General features: G+C 55.2%; 1 protein-coding gene across 1 annotated transcript; it reads right to left on the bottom strand.

Moving 5' to 3' along the window:
- Positions 1–5,946: 5,946 nt before the first annotated feature.
- Positions 5,947–16,386, bottom strand: P2RY2 (purinergic receptor P2Y2). Its single transcript, XM_050333507.1, has 2 exons — positions 16,219–16,386; positions 5,947–9,369 (listed from the first exon to the last, which is right to left on the bottom strand). Exon 2 carries the CDS (start codon positions 9,363–9,365, stop codon positions 8,289–8,291), a length of 1,077 nt encoding a protein of 358 aa, XP_050189464.1. The 5' UTR covers positions 9,366–9,369; positions 16,219–16,386; the 3' UTR covers positions 5,947–8,288.
- Positions 16,387–16,633: the final 247 nt, after the last annotated feature.

The following is a 16,633-nucleotide window of genomic DNA, read 5'->3' as shown; positions in this document are numbered from 1 at the left end:
CCAAGGGAAATAAAGATCTCAGCCACTAATCAAGCTCCTCATGGTTGCAAAGACCTCTCCAAACCCCTGGATTATGATCCAAGACCATCCAGATGGAGCTGCTGGGACTGATCCTCCATCACCCACCTCAGGTTCTACCTGGAGGGTGCAGGGTGACCTGTGGAGGTTATAAAAGTGGGAAAGTTTCCAAAGTTTCTGAGGATTAGAACCCCACCTCTGCCTCACAAAATCCTGCAGCCACCAAAGCCGGGCGTGATTCTGAGCAGGGATCACATTCCTCGTTCCTTACCCTTGTCCCTCTCCCAGTGCCCTCTGCCAGCAATGGGGACACCAGGGCTTATGCAAATACATAACAAAAAAGGCAGAACACATTTAAAAACCCCCACATAAATACATGTTTATATAAAAAGCGTTTCACAACACCTTTAAAAAGTGTCCCTGCTGCCACCAGGACCTTCGGGAAATTCCCCGGTGGGCAGGACGGCTCCGGGTGAGAGAAACACAAAAGAGGCCCCTTCGGGTGGGATTAAAACCCTGTGGTTAAACCTGAGATTACCTGGGGTCAGTTTGCACCGTGCAGGGTAAACATTTGCTCTGACTGGATGAGGATTTTTTTTGGATCCCTCCTTCCCTTTTGTGACACTTTATCTGTGGGGAGGGTAATGAAGCCACTGAGTCTGAGTCTTTCTCTCGCTCTTTTCCGAGGAAATCGGTTTTCTTACAGTCCTGCAGCTGATCCCTCCTCCCCCACAGGGTAGATGTCCACCAGTTTCACAATAATCCCATTAAGTCACAACCAGACAAAAGCCTCAAAGCTGGCCTGAGCGGCAAGGCCGGGGCACGAGGCATTTTTGTTCCCAAAATTTGGGAGGAAAACCCGATTCCGGTCAAAGGGAGGTCAAAGCGAAGAGTTTCTGTTGGTTTCTTTTAACCCTTGCTTTGTTGTGGCTTTCTTGCTTAAAAAAAAAAAAAAAAGAGTGGAGGGTTTTTTTGGTTTGGGTTTGAAGTGAAAAGTCAAGCGTTTTGTATCAGAAAAGGGGGAAGGGGGATAATTCCAACTTTGGAATAAAAGTTCTTCTGCTTCATTTTGTACGAAAAGAATAAAAAAATCTCCCACAATTCTGACATGCTCTGGGAGTTCAGTTATTCATAGAAAGCACAGAATCACAGGATGGTTTGGGTTGGGAGGGACCTTAAGGCTCATCCAGTCCCACCCCCTGCCATGGACAAGGACACCTTCCACTAACCCAGGTTGCTCCAAGTCCCATCCAACCATTCCCAGCTTCTGTATTCCCCTCTGAAATATCCCCATCCTCAGCTAAGATCAGTCTCTGGGCAGCAGAACAGCTCTCTGGGGGTAAATCTTCCTCCCCATCCACCCTGTGGCGCTCACCTGGAATGACTCGTCCTCCTTGGACATCGTCGGATCCAGAGCCCTGGGCTTGTGGATTGTCCAGGTGGATCGCTGCGGCATCACTGGTATGGCTTGGACTGGGACTCCCCCAAAGCAGCTCTTTTTTTTTTTGGGATGCCCAAATGGCTGGATGTGCCCCAGAGTGTCCCCAGGGGGTACGTGTGATGCTGCAGGGACCACATCTGTCCTGTGGATAACAGGGTCTTGTGCAGGCCACGACCAACATCTTCCCTAGGACAGGCATTAATCCATCAAACCAAGGGTCTGATGGGACAGAGGAGGGAGGAGGAGACACCCCCCAAACACCAGGTGACCTCCTGAAGCCAGAGGCTGCAGGAGGGAGCCCGAGGGGGTGCAGCTCTCTTCCTCCATCTACGGGCAACCGGGAGGAAGAACAGCTGCCACAAAGCAAACTTCACACCCCGTTTCAACATCCAGAACTCGGGAGTTCTTTGCCGAATGGGACAAGAAATGGGAATGTTTCGGAGAGGGGGAGGATGTTGGTGCTTCAAGGGGGTGTTGGGAAGCGTTGCTCTTCCTGCAGGCTTTGTGCTGCTGTGATTGATAAGAGCCTTGTCTCACCAGCCAGAAGCTGAGGTGCAGGGGTGGGTTGCAACATCTGGGAATGGAATGATGGATTTCGAGGAAATGACCTCAGAAAGTCGGGATGAGGCTCAGGACAGCGGGGCATTAATCACCAGATGCAACCGGCGTCGTGGACACGGCACTCACTGCTGCCCACAGCCCTGCCTTGAGGCACCATCCACACGGATGCTGCCCAACCCCCAAATCCCGCCCTCCCAGCCCTGCCGGTGCTCCCACACCTGGAGCATCACCCCAGGAGCTGGACACAGAGGGGCCCCCACGCCCAGACCACGGGAGCCCACGGGAGGAGCAGACGGGGAGGCACCGGCAGGGAGGTGCTCCAGGGCTTCGGATGCCTCCCTGGCAAAGCCCCGTGGTTTCCGGGATGCCGTGGCGGGCAGATGGATTTGGGAACGCTGACGTGTGCTGCGCCAGCGCTGCCCACCCGCTGCTGCCCCCGCTGGGTTATTTTAAGTGCCAGCCCCGTGAGCTCATCCGTGGAGGATGAGGGAGCGGGGAGACATCGCAGCACCGGCATCTTGCTGAGCACGGGGCTGCGGGAGCTCTTGGGGGACACTTTGTGTCGCTTGGCAACTCCCAGCCGGCCAGATGGGCTTTCCTGATGGCCAGAGGAGAGGAAAAGGCCTTTATGGGCCAGGCAGCCAAGGACCTCCTCGACATGTGTGTCCTGGAGTCACGTCCAGGGTGATCTGACCCTGGAGCCTGCTGTTGAATCGAAGAGCTCCACGGATCCCTTTCCTACATCCAGTCTCCTGTACCCTCCTCCAGGGCCATTCAGTTGGGCCACGTACCCCTGGAGACCTGGACCATAAGGAATACATCTTCTCCTTGTGGTTGTGGCTCCTGCACAGGAGGAGGAGGAGGAGGCTCTGGGGTGTCCAACTGCTCCCTGAAACCCCAGCAGGGTTTCAGGTTTTCCCTTTCTCCCGGTCCGAAGCTGAGCTCATCCAATCCTTTGCCCGAGGAGGACCAGCAGCTCTGCCAACCCCACGTGGCATTCCCTGAGCATCTTCCCCTTTCTGGCGGCCTTTCTGCCCTCCATGGAGTCGTGCAGAGCGTCACAGCCCCGGTGAACACACTGACCAGGGCCACCCTTCCCAAATAAACCCGTTTCCAAATGCAGACGTGGTGGGAAACCCCGTCGGGAACGGCACCTGCCAAGGTCCTTCCCAAATGGAATCCACCTCCATCCATGCACTTGGGCTCCTTTCCCAGTGGTGTCCAGCCAGTTCCCAACCCAGTCAAGAAAAAGGCTGGAATGATGTTAAATGAGCACCAAACCTTTCTGCAGAGAAAGGGACGGAGCTGGAGCAGCTCCCACCAGGGAGGGTGGGTGACGAGCTGAGGGTGACCAGGCTCTTTCCCTGCCAGGAAAACCACGGGGCACAGGAGGAGAGGCCACAAAAGGGGAAACTTCAGAGCAAAGAGAAGATTTCCCAATTCCCTGGAAAGCCCCATGGGTGAAAATCGGGACCCTGCCTTGAGTGTCTGTGAGTGCCTGGGCAGGAGTGGAAGGGACAAGGACCCCAGTCCTCCCACTGCTCTCCTGGGACTCTTCTCCCATCCCTTGGTGTGCTCTCAGAGTCTTCCTAAGGAGTTTTAGTGCTCCCATGGGGTCCATTTTCCCTCTGGATTGACCCCTCACTGCCACATCCCCTCAGCACCAGCAGAGGACTCTCCTGCAGCAGGCTCAGCCTCTTCAGCAGAACTGGCTCCCAATTAAAAATCAGCACAGGATGGTGTTTGCACCACTGGGATCAGGGTCTTCCATGCACCTTCCACTGCCTTCCAAGGTCTCCCAGTGCTCACCCCAGCGGGTGAGATCTCAGCTGAGAACCCCCCCATCCCTTTCTTCCCAAGATGGGTGGTTTGAGGGCACCTCAAGGCTCCCCCAGGATTTGGAGGGGGCTGGAAATGGGGTTGTCACATGTTGCCTTTCCACAGTGAGTGGCAAACGCAGAGGAGCAGGATCTGGTGGAGGAATTTCTCACTCTCCAATCAAATGGGGCTGCAAGCTGTGTGGGATCACCCAGTCAAGATGGGATTCAGTGTGACAGTCCAGCTGCTCCCCAAAACACACTCCACGATGTTGGTGTTTAGCCAGGGCTTAAGCCTGCAGATGTTTGAGGAGAAATTTAAAATAAACAAGAAGAGAGGATATTTTAAACTTTCAGGCTTTCCTGAGCATTTATTTGTCAAGGAGTCTGCAAATATTGGTATTGAACCTGCGAAAGCCTTAAAAATAAACTCCTCACAAAGCCGGGTGATTGATGTGTTATTTCAAGCACCCACTGCTGTGGTTTCCTCCTAACAAATTGCTGCCTTGGCCCATCCATTTTGGGGAATTTCTGCAGTAATATTAGTCTGTGGGATTTGGGAATCTCCTCCCTCTGTTCGCACGCAGTGTTGGTGTCCTGGGTGGCTCTGGGCCACCATTTGTCACCTTCCCTCCCTCAGCACTGATGGACACTTTCCCCAAGCCACCACGGGCATGAGGGAAGTGGGGGAGGTTTCTCTGGTGTCTAACACAGAGTTTGAGCTCTTGGGTGGGGGCTCCTTTGGCTCCTTCTCCTTCCTATCACAATCGTTTTTTTCCATGAAACTCGTAGGAGCTCAGCAAGGTGGAGACTTTGTCCCTCTATACTAAAGTGGAAAAGCAGATCAGGAACGATTTGGAGGGGCAGACAGACTTGCCCCTTGGAAAACCAAGCTCCAAGCAGGAAAGCCAGAATTAAAATGGAGCCAGGACTGGAAAAAGAAGTGGATGTAGCGAGCGTTTTACAGTAACACATGGCCCGCTGCCTGCCTCGCTCTGATTAAGGATCTGCTTCCTAAAAGGCACGATGAGGAAGGAAAAGCTCTCCTCCTGGATGCTGGGAAGGCCTAGGAGGAGTGTCATCCCTCTGGCCCATGTGGCAGATTTATTGCCTTGGCAGGGAACCATCAGTGCTCCGAACTTTCGCTTCCTGCCCCCAGTGCTGAGGGATCCTCCTCAGTGGTCTGGGCCCCGTGTTCCCTGACAATGGATATTTTTCCTCCTTAATTCTCATTCTTGGCTGTGGGTGACTCACACGAGGCAGTGCAGAAAAGATCTGGATGTGATGCTGTAAATCCCACGAGCTAAACCTGTTCACGTCAGGCCTCTGGAATCCACCCCGGAGCGGGACTGAACCCGGGCTGAAAATCAAGAGGGGCTTTCCAGGAGGTCCATTCTGGGACATCTAATTTAGTGATTTTGGGGGTCTGCAGCTGTTTCTTTGTCTTTAAGCTCTTGAGATTTTTTGTTTTGGTGACTAGAAGGCTCTTGAAGAGAGAAAGCAGAGCTGAGCTTTTTCCCTCAGGGCAGGGGACCAAGAAGTGTTTCTGTCCCACACCACAGGGACAGTGGGACATCAAGTGTAAACTGATTTGAAGGCTGGAGAAATCACCTTTGGGATGAAAATGAAGGAGTCCATAGGATTACAGAGTCATGGAATCCCAGAATGGTTTGTACTGGGAGGGACCTTAAAGCTCATCTCGTTCCAACTCCCTGCCGTGGGCAGGGACACCTTCCACTAGCCCAGGTTGCTGCAACCTGGCCTTGGACACTTCCAGGGAATGCAGAGAGCAGTGGGTTTCTATGAAATTACAATTCCAGAGATCATCCATATCACATCGAGGTTCCTCTCTGAGCTGCTCAGATCGTTGCTGAGCAGGTTCCAAGGTGATTAATCCCAGTTTGCAATAAATTCGTCAGTGGAGCTGAGCCTTGTTCCACCATCAGGGAAAGGCCCAGGTTGGGGACCAAGATAAACTGCAATGGGAAACAGAATGTCAGGAAACCTCCTCCTGGTGTCTGCAGGGGAAGGTGAGGAGCCTTTGAGAGCAAGAGGTTTCAGCACAGTGAGACATCTTTGCACGCATCAGAGGAGACATCAGGAGAGTGCTCATAGAAATAAACTCCTTTACTGTCAGAAATCTGAGGTGTCTGCACGTTACAAAAATAAAAATGTACAGTCATATAATCATAAAACTCACCATTTTTCTTTTTTTTTTTTGTATAAGTTAGTGCTTTTACAAAGAAACAAACAAACAAACAAATGTCTCTAGATACAGGTTTCCAGTTGGTTTCCTCTCCAACTGCTCAGGGGCACTTGGGGATCAGGATGGCAGAGGACATCCCTGATGGGACTGGTAGTGTTGGCCAGGGTGGGGTGGTTTGATGCCAGCTGGGAGAAAGGTGGGATCTCCAGGCGGGACTGCAGGAACTTTTGGGTGTATTTTCGGAACTCGGAGCGTGTTTTTGTTGAATTATTCCGAGCACGGAGCTCTGTGCTGGCGCTGCTTTTTGGCAAGTGCAGGAGCCCAGGCCAGAGCTGGCCTGGAGTGACGTTTGTCCCAGTTCAGCACTTGCCTTGAATTCGTTTCTCCTCATTTCTCCCAGCGATTTGTCTCGCCCCGGTGACCACGTCATGACCTCGCCACAAAGCCAAGCTTCCCTCACAGGCCCCAGGGAAAAAAAAAAAGGTGCTGCCACGGTGCAAGTCCTGCCTTAACCCAATCTTTGCCTAAAGGGCACTCGAGGGTGGGATGAGCCACCCTAAAAACGTCCCCTCTGCCTTTGCTGATGGTTCTCAAAGCTGTCACAGCGCCATCCTTTGCCTCCTGTGCTGGTGACAGTGCTGGGTGGGCTGAGACCCCTCCATGGGACCGTGACTCCAGCGAGATGGGACCACAGGAACGTCCCAGTTAACCCTGACCAGTCCCAGTCACCCAAATCCCACACAACCGTGACGTGTCTTTGTCTCCACCAAACCACTTCACAAGAAGCGGGGGGATGAAGCTGAGGAGTGGTCTGAGGTTTCGGTCTAAACCAACATCAAACGTGTTTGTCTAACCCTAAAATGGAGCTTTTACAAAATGTGACTCGTCCAGGGCTGCAGCACGAAGCAATTTTCATTTTTGGGGCGAGGAATCAGCACCCTCGTGGCAGGGAAACCACGGACTGGGGCTCTTGGCTCTCCAACCCAACAATTACTCAGGGAAAGGCCAAGTGGACCTCCTGGTGAAGCGTTCTGTGCATGTTTCCTTTGAACTGTCCTGGTTGATGAGGGATGCGAGGCCAAATCCAGACAGGATTTGGGTTAATCTTAGCACCATGCTTACTGCTGTGGCTCCTCAAGCCAGGCTTTAGCACTGCCAAATTTCTGAGGGAAAGTCTGTAAAGGGATATGCTGACTGGTTCCAGTGGAGCACTGGGAATACTGGGATGATGGGGAGACCAGACAGCAGCATCTGGGCAGCATTTTGGGTCATGCCAAGCTGCTAAAGGATGTGGCAGCACCAAGGGGATGAACATGGGGCTTTGCCCCTTGGCTGGAAACATGAGCCACCAGTGAGGGGGTCTAAAACAAGCCATGAGGAGCCCACTTATTAAATTTTAATGAGCTGGAGATGATTATTAAAGTCAGTAGCTGGAAGGAAGCTCCTAAAGGTTTCCTAAAAGCTTTTCAAGGGTGCATGTTGCTGCTGGGAAGCACTAATGGGTTTTTTGGAAGATGTTGGCCCCACTGGAGAAACCTACAGGGGACCTGCTTGATGGTGCCAGTGAACTCCAGTGGGGTGGAAGGTCCATCAGCACCCTTGTTGATGGGAAGTCAGCCCTTGGACAGGAACTGGGAGTCCCCTCCCAGCCCAGCCAGCAGGTGCCTGGGCTTGAAGCTGGCAGAGCATTTCTTCAGGGATGCAAAGCCCTGGGAGACCCTTTCCTGCTCCCAATGCATATTTGCACTTGACATTTTCATGAACCTGTTTAGCAGAACCACAGCTCCTCACAGACCCAAAGCCTTTCCTCCCTGGCCAAGGCACAGAGAAACTCCTGCTGCCTCTGTGCCAGGAGATCTGGAGACAGGCAGGTGGAATTCCCTTGGGGGGGACCTTTCCCACACAGCGTTTTCACTTTAGAAAAAATGCCTTAAGGCATTCAGGGTGTGACTTTTTCAGCAGATTCAGTCACCCAACCTCATGAGTGGGGAGATGCCCCAACAGAGGGGCAGATTTGGATGATGGGGCAGAGATCCAGGGTTTGTGTGTGGAACCACAGCTTCATCTTCCCGAAAAATACACATTTGGAACAGCAGCAAGCAGAGGAGCACGTTGAACGCCGTCCACGCTGGAGCAGGTGCTCGGCCAGGCACTGCAAACACCCAAAGCCTCTGGACCTGGAGCATCCTGAGCTCCCTCCACCCCTGGGATAAACCCTCCCGCTGCCAGAGCAGAGCTGGGATTTCTAGGATTTCAGATCCTTGGACAACGTGTCCGTGTCGTTGCTGGTTCCCAGGTGGCTGTTGGGCACGATGCCCAGCGCCACCTCGTTCTGGGGCTTCCCCAGCATTTTGTTCCCCCTGAACTTCATGAACCGCTGCCCTGCCAAGAAGTACAGGATGGGGTCCAGGCAGCTGTTGGTGCTGGCCAGGGGCCGGGTCACCTTGTAGGCCAAGTTGATGGCGTTGAGGGTCTGGCAGCTCAAGTCCCAGCTCCGGAAGGAGTAGTAGAGGGTCCGAGTGACGTGGAAAGGCAGGAAGCAGACGATGAAGACCACCAGGACGATGACGATCATCTTGACCGACTTCTTCTTGGAGCGGGAGAGGCGGGAGATGCCGCGCGTGGGCTGCAGCAGCCGCCGCGCCATCAGGCAGTAGCACACGATGATGGCGAGGAAGGGGATGCAGAACAGCAGCACCAGCATCACCGAGCTGTAGATGACAAACTGGCCGAAGAGGTCCTTGCTGGAGGTGTCGTGGCAGGTGATGGTGTCGCCCTTGGCGCTGGTGGTGACGAAGAAGAGCACGGGCGACTGGCAGGCGACGGTCACGGCCCACACGGCCGCCGACACGCGCCGGGCGTGCCGCACGTGCCCCCACTGCAGCGAGCGCAGCGGGAAGCAGATGCCCAGGAAGCGGTGGACGCTGATGCAGAGCAGGAAGAGGATGCTGCAGTAGAGGTTGGTGTAGAACAGGAAGCGCACGATCTTGCACAGGCCCACGCTGAAGGGCCAGTTGTCCCCCATGGCGTAGTAGTACACCAGGAGGGGCAGCGACACCACGTAGAGCGTGTCCGAGATGGCCAGGTTGAACATGTAGGTGGTGGAGGCGTTCCAGGTCTTGATCCTGAAGATGAAGGCGTAGAGGGCCAGCAGGTTGAGGAAGAGCCCCACCACGCACACGATGCCGTAGGAGACGGGCAGCAGGACGTACTTGAAGTCCTCGTCAAATATGCACTTGTAGGGGTTGTCATCTGTGCCACCCGGGTCCAAGGAGCTGTTGATGACTCTGGTCCAGGCTGGAGGGATTGTGAGGTTCGCCATCGCCCTGGGGGGGGAAGCAAAGAGGTTGTAAGGACATGGAGTGAGGGGGGTTAGACGAGAACACCCCACTGCCACAGTGCTGGGAGGTCCAGATGTCATTATCACTGTTCCTACACCCTTCCCTTCTCCTCCCACCAAGGTTGCCATCAGTGCTTGGCTGGTGCTGTCCCAAAGCCACCCACAAGCACAGCTGGCAGTGCCATCTCTTGCAGGTGACAATGGCTCCAGGCTGGCCCTGTGTGCCTCCTGCCAGCTCATCATCACCTGCCCACAGAGACCATGGTGTTGGGTGCTGACACAGCTGAGGTGGTCCCTGCCACGGAGGATTTATGGTCAAGCAGATAAAAGGGAGTTTTACTTAACCTCGTTTTGCATCTGGAGCACAGCGGTGGAACTAAGGTGCACCAACAAATCCCAGGCCCAGTTCAACGTCCCAGTCCACCTTTCCAACCAGGTTCCCACAGAAATTTGGATTCCTGTATCCCAGAGCAGGAAAGATGTTCCATTCTGTATTTAACCAGTCACGAGGAGTGACTCAGCTGAGCACCACGAAAATCGGGTCCTACTAAACCCCAGGCAGAGAGGGCAAGAAGGTGGAGCTGTGCTTTTCCAGGAGCAATCCCCGGGACTGGTCCTGATATCAGAGGTCCTCAGCTCCTTCTGGGAGAGGAAACATCCCCACATCTGTAATCAAACCTTTGCAAAGGGAGCGTGTTCTTCCCCACAGGGGCTCTGCCTGGGCTGGCTGTTGTAGGTGAGGATAGTTTTAACGGGGTTAGTGTTGGGCTGATGGTGACCAGCTCCCAGGTCCTGCTCGCTGGCCTCGAGACCTGCTTCTCCAGCATCCCAGCTGGTTTCTGCATGGGGACGATCAGCCCAGAGGAGAAAAATGGACTTGAAAGAGTCTCTGCAGGCACACAGAGTCTGGCAGTGCCTTTGTGAGGAGGGACAAGGGCCCTTTTGTGTGTGGGGACAGCCCCAGACCCAGCTGACACCCGATCCCTGAGCGAGCCCATCACTGGGCAATCAAATGGAAATGCATTTCCTCCCTTCCCGTAAGAGAGGCCGCTGCGATCCCAGATCCCACCGCTGTGCCCTGTTACGGGAAGCTGCGGAAACGGGAGGTTACAGGGAGATGGATCCAGGGCAGCAGCTCGGGGACCCGGAGAAAAGGTTGCAGTGGAGGTGCCCTGACCAAAATCTCACCATGATTTTAGGTGGAAAAGAACAATCCCAGCCCTCTCAGCTCTAACCTGGTGCCACCGAGGCTATGCCTTTTCACCCTCACGAGCACCTAGCCTTCCTCCACCCCAAAAATAGCCAGAACACCTCATTTCTCCCAAATTAGGCTTGCAAAGGATCCATTCTTCTCTTCTTTCCCCCACCTTTGGAGGGCAGCTCCACTCCAGCAATTGAGCTGTCCCCCTGAAGCAACCACGTGCCTCAGTTTCCCTTCCTGTCCCCAGGCTGAGAAACAGCAGAGTTGAATTAGTTTTCTTTGTGAAAAGTATTTTTCTGGGGGTGTTTTGGTGTCCTGGAGGGTTTTGCAGTGCCTTGAGCCAAGCTCAAAACAGAAAAGGGAGCTTGGATAAGAGAGGTAATGACTTCATGGCTTTGTTTAGACCCAGAGCTCTCCTGCACCCACCCCAGGTCAGATCCTGCAGGGAAGGAGGCTATGACAGTTTCCTGGAAGCTGCAGATCTGCCTGATCTCTCACTCCTTAAAAAGCACCTGGAGCTGATGGAGGAGGTGTGAAGTGATGCCCCCAGCCCATCACAAGGGGACACTCCAGTCCTTGCTCCAAGGACTGGAACAAACCTGTCCAGAAGTGGCACAGACACGATCCCTGTTGATGCTCCCCCCATTTTACTGCTTTTCCCTTCCCAGCAGCCCACAAGGAGAACTGGCTGAGGCTCCCGCTGCCCAGGGATGTGGGTGGAAACCACACACATGCTCACGTCCCAGCTAATCTGCAACATCTGTAAAACCCCAAATCTAACTTTGGGAACCAGTCTGTGATGAACACGAGGAGCCAGCACTGATCTTGCTCTGCCCTGCCCTCAGGGCTTCGCTCTTCCTGCACTCAGATCAGCTCTGGTCCTCTCCTGCTTCCCTCAAGCCCTCAGCAGAGGGGCTGTGTGGCAGGAGAGGGTTAACAGCGCTCAGGCAGATGGGAAAACACTTCCCAGCTGCTCTTCTCCGCAGCTCCTGCCTTCCCTCCGAGTTCTGCAGATCTGTGGCCAGCCAGAGAGAGGTTGCCCACAGACCTGGCAACAGATTAAACGGGTCAGAGAGGCCACCGTGGCCGGGAGGAGCCACACAAGACGCCCTAAAAGGCGCAGGGAAGGGTGACAGGGTTCCAGAGGGTTCCAGAGGCTGCAGCCTTGCAGCGGTTTCTCTGTGCCCTGCCATCTGCACCCCCTCCATCCCCTGCAGACTGATGGGGGCAAGCTCAGCCCCCTTCCCAGCCACCTCCCCACAGGCTCCTGAGCTAGAAAAGCCCCACGAGGTGTTTCAAACCCCTCCTTAAGCCAAGGGGGGGAATCTCCTCCGGCTGCCACCACGGAGCAGATGGAGATGTTGCTCTTCTCCATCTCCAGGACAAGGAGCAGACGGGGCTCTCTGGCTGAATGGAGCCTTGTCCCTGCTGTCGTGCTCTCCCTCCTTTTTCCTTCTGGAAACTCAAAAGCCTTTCTTTTTCATTTCTCCCCCCCCTAGTTTTGCCCAGAACGCTCAGGACAAACCCTGCTGTGTCTGCGGGGCCTGTGGCTGCATCCACCCCCTCCATCCCGGCCCCGCTGCGTCCACAGTGACCCGTGGGGGACACGGGCGGCCGAGGCACGTGAAGGCACAAAGGCTGGCACTGGCAGCTGCCCTTTGCTGCGCCCACCAGCACCAGCTCTGCCAGTGACACATCCAGCCCCCGGCAGGGATGAGGGCACAGCGGAAGCAGCAGCCATCCCGGAGGATGCCAAGAAGGATAAATGCTTCCATTGCTCCCAAAACAGTGACAACCCCCTGCATCCGCTCCATCCTGTCTCCCGGCCATTTCCAAGGACACAGTCTGCAATGGCTGGAGCACCTCTCTCTCTCTCCAGCATGTTTATCCCATGGGACGTGGGTGGTTTTTTTCCCAGAAAACTGGTGGTGAATGGGAGAAGAACCTGGTGATGAGAGGAGCCTGGGCAGATCTGTGTCCTGGCAGCCACATGCCCTCCAATCTATCTCCCCACAGGCATGTGCATGTGTTGTCAGCATCCCAAAATGCTCCTGTAACAGTATCTCCCATGGATATTGGGATGAGTCAGTATGGGGAAGGAGGGAGCTGTCACTGGAGAAGGTCACGGGCAGCACCCCGGGCCAGCATAAAGGGACCACGGGTTGGACACTGAATTGCAGAGTAAAGGGCTTTAATCCTGATTTCTGCCCCACTTTTCAGCATTCCCAGTGCCATCCCAGCTGTCACCATCCATCCATCCATCCATCCATTCCTGGGGAACTTGCCAGCAGCAGCAAAGTCCCTGAAGACCAACCAAATGATGGTTGCGACGGATACGTTTTCACAGGCGGGGGTTGATGAGGTTTAATTGACCTTCCCAAATAATTAATGTGGATTAATTCACCAGCAGGACCTCACAGATGCAGCCCTTTGTTCTGCCACAGCTCCCGCCGCTTCCCGCCGAAGGAGGTCGAAACCACGACCCACTTCCCACATCTCCACCACCTCCTTTCCAAGGGACACCAGGAGAGCGGGGGAGTTTTCCCTGCCCTAATTTATAGGCATTTACTGGACTCATCAAAAAAAAAAAAGGAACTACTCCAGACTCTGGGAAGCAAAGGACCTGGCATGGTTTTTCCCTCCTCTGGGACTGTGGTCAAACCCTCTGTGACCTGACACAAGCCGGCGGCACATTCGGATGCCCCCGAGCCCGGCGGGCTGGGAGAGAGGAGAGGGGACCAGGCTGAAACCTGAGCCTGCCCAAACTGCCTGGTTTTCATCTGCCCTTTCCCCCTGGCACCTCTCTGCCACGCTGACCTTCAGAGTCTTTCCCCCTCTGTGCTGACTCCGGCCACCAGCACGGGCTGAGGACACCTCCAGCTGTCCCAGTGCCACCACCCCCTGCTGTCCCAGTGCCACCACCCCCTGCTGTCCCAGTGCCACCAACCCTAGCTCTCCCAGGGCACCATCCCCAGCTCTCTCAGTGCCACCATCCCCAGCTCTCCCAGTTCCACCATCCCCAGCTATCCCAGGGCATCATCTCCAGCTGTCCCAGTGCCACCAACCCCAGTTCTCTCAGTGCCACCATCCCCAGCTCTTCCTGGAGCTCTCCCCCTGAAGCAGCCATGTGCCTCAGTTTCCCTTCCTGTCCCCAGGCTGAGAAACAGCAGAGTTGAATTAGTTTTCTCTGGGAAAAGTATTTTTCTGGGGGTGTTTTGGTTTCCTGGAGGGTTTTGCAGTGCCTTGAGCCAAGCTCAAAAGAGAAAAGGGAGCTTGGATAAGAGAGGTAATGACTTCATGGCTTTGTTTGTAAGTCAAATAAAATCTTTTGCTTTGGGACAAATTACTTTCTTTTGGAATTTCTGGTTTCCCCCAAGAAACTCCCTGAATTTCTCCCTGAATCAATCCCCCTTCCAACCTTTGCTTCCCAGCTGGTACCAAAACCGTCTGCCTTGGTCCCCACCATGGGAAATCAATCCCATTGATTCCCAGCACGGCAGGTCTCTGAGGATGGATCCTGCTGGAAGCAAACATCAACCCAGGCCAATATTTAATCCCTTCATCAACACTTCCTTCCTGCTTTGGCAAAGGTGATGCTCCCTGCCTGTTTTCCCCCCGCATCCCTATTTCACCTTCTCCACCAGGAGACCCTATAACATCCTATGGGATCGGGGAGGATCCCATTTGAGCCCCCAGACCGTGCTTTTTATTTATTGCACAGGAAAAACGGGGCACTTTGCATCTTTTAGGCTTCCTGGAGGTGTTTTATACCAGGAATTTGGCTTTGGTTTTGCCCTCCATGATTTTCTGGTGCTCACTGGAGGAAGCAAGAGCAGGAACCCGGAGATGAGCGTGGGACCGGTTTCCATCAATCACCTGCTTTTTGGTGACTGTTTTCCCCTCCAAGCCCCATAGCTGGGAGAAATGACATTTCCACGGGGACCTACCAGCCCAAGGGAGCCACCCAGCAACGACCACAACCACCCTGGCAACCCCAAACTTCTGGGAGATAACCAGAGACCTCGGATAACGCAATTATCAGGCTCCCCCACGGCACCAGAATTACCGGGAAGCCAAACCACCACCACAGGGTGGACTTTGGGGGAGGATTTTCTCCTCCATGGAAGCAGCAGGGCCTTTGCTCCATGGACTGGTTTCCTGGGGGGGTGCTGGGTGGGGAGGAGGGAGCCCAGGGTGGCCCCAGCACGCTCCAGTGCCAGCCAACTATTCATGGCTTTGGCTCCATGTCAAGAGCCGGAGATAAAAATCGCACTGGGCAGAGACAGGATAAAGTCACTCAGTGCCATGACAGTCAAAAAACACTTTGGGAGCTTTTAGAAACCGCTAAACTCCAAAATATTGCCATGCTTCGAGGCTTAGCACATTTAGGGGGCCTCCTCCTTAACCCACCAGGCACTGAAGTTGAAGTTCCCTTTGCTTGAGTAGAAATAAGAGGGATTTGGTGGCACAAACCGGCCCAATTTTGGCAGCAGTGACCTTGAGCCGGGGGCACCATCCCCCAGTGTCAGTGGCCCCACAAGAGCAGGGTTTGCTGCTCCTCACCTCGTGCACAGGAAGGCAGTGGGTTGCCAAATGGGTTTTGCAAGAACCCGATAAGAAAACTGGAACAGAAAGAGAAAATTCGACGTTTTGCCCGTAAAGTTGTTCCTGCAGTGATGCCAGGCAGTGCCCAGTTCGGGGAAAGAAGGGTGTTTGGGGGGAAAAGAAGGGGTGTTTAGGGGGTTAGGAGCTGCTAAAAGGAGTCAAAGGGTTTGAAATCAGAGCGTCACCCATTCCAGTGTAAATTAAAACACCCTTAAAGGGTTTAAACATAGACCTAAGCATTCGAAGAGGTGGAAAAACACACGTTGGAGCAAGCAGAGAGCGAGCTCCACGGCTTTAAGCAGAGGTGTGTACGGGAAATCCCGGATAAACAGCCAGTGAATTCCCCCGGGAGGGGAGAAACCGAGCGGCAAAGAGATGATTGTGAATTAATGCATAAAAAAAAAAAATCAAAAGAATCAGGGCAAGAGGAGCAAAGGGAGCAGGAGCTTCCTCGAGCGCACGGCTCGACCCGTCTGTGGCAGTGGCAGCTCCTGCCAGCGGCTCCGTGCCGGCTGCTGCTCCCACCCACCGTCCTGGGGGCATTTTGGGGGCTTTGGGGGCAGTGTGAGTGGTAGTACAGGCAGTTTGGGGGGTTGTGAGGAGAAACGGGGGTCGGCTCTGCCCATGCAGTGCGTGGGGACCCCGTGGCACCCACCCCGCAGCCAGTGCCACCCCCCGTGCGTGTCTCTGTGTCCGTGTGTCCGTGTGTCGGTGTGTCCGTGTCCCATCTATGTGGGTGTCTCTGTGTCCCCTACCCCCGTGTGCGTCCCACCCGTCTGTGCGTGTGTCCCCCACCCATGTCCCCGCTCCCACCCGACTCCGGGGGTCACCCCCTATCCCCTTCCCCCCGTCCCTCCCTGTCGCAGCCCGTCCTGACTGGGCAGGACACGCACCCCACTGTCCCCCCATGGTCCCATTATCCCCCGCCCCCATTATCTCCCCGCTGTCCCCTCCACTGTCCCCCTATTGTCCCCCCGCGGTCCCCCCGCTGTCCCCCCACAGCCCCCCGGCCGCTGCCACCGCGCTCACCGGGCGATGCCGAGCTGGGGGTCGGTGCCGGGGGTCGGTGCCGGGGTCGTGAGCCGATGGTCCCGCTCAGGAGGGCTGCGGAGGCATCGCCATGCCCGGTCCGCTCCTTCCCCCGCTCCTCGTCCCGGTCCCGGCGCCGCGTGTGAGACGGGACGGGGTCGGAGGTGGGGCCGCACCTCCCTCCCGGGGCTGGGAACGGGACTGGGAACGGGGCAGGACCGGGGCCAGGACCGCCCCCACCAGTGCTGGGACCGCCCCCGCCCCCGGGACGGGACGGGAGGTCTCCTGCCGGGATGGGGACATGGAGGGATTAGGGCTGGGACAGGGACGGGACAACTCCCGCAGGGGTTGGGATCGGAACAGGAGCCGGGATGGGACCGTGGGTGGGACCGGGATTAGGGCTAGAGCAGGAGCC

The sequence above is a fragment of the Myiozetetes cayanensis genome, unplaced genomic scaffold, assembly GCF_022539395.1.
Source record: "Myiozetetes cayanensis isolate MyiCay16 unplaced genomic scaffold, myiCay2020 scf5-8, whole genome shotgun sequence".
In the NCBI taxonomy this organism is placed as follows: domain Eukaryota; kingdom Metazoa; phylum Chordata; class Aves; order Passeriformes; family Tyrannidae; genus Myiozetetes; species Myiozetetes cayanensis.
The sequence above is the reverse complement of the archived record's forward strand: the minus strand, read 5'-3'. Positions and strand labels throughout refer to the sequence as shown.

Bases quoted from the DNA above. Each gene is read 5' to 3' on its own strand.
- P2RY2 (XM_050333507.1), bottom strand. From the start codon at position 9,365: ATGGCGAACCTCACAATCCCTCCAGCCTGGACCAGAGTCATCAACAGC.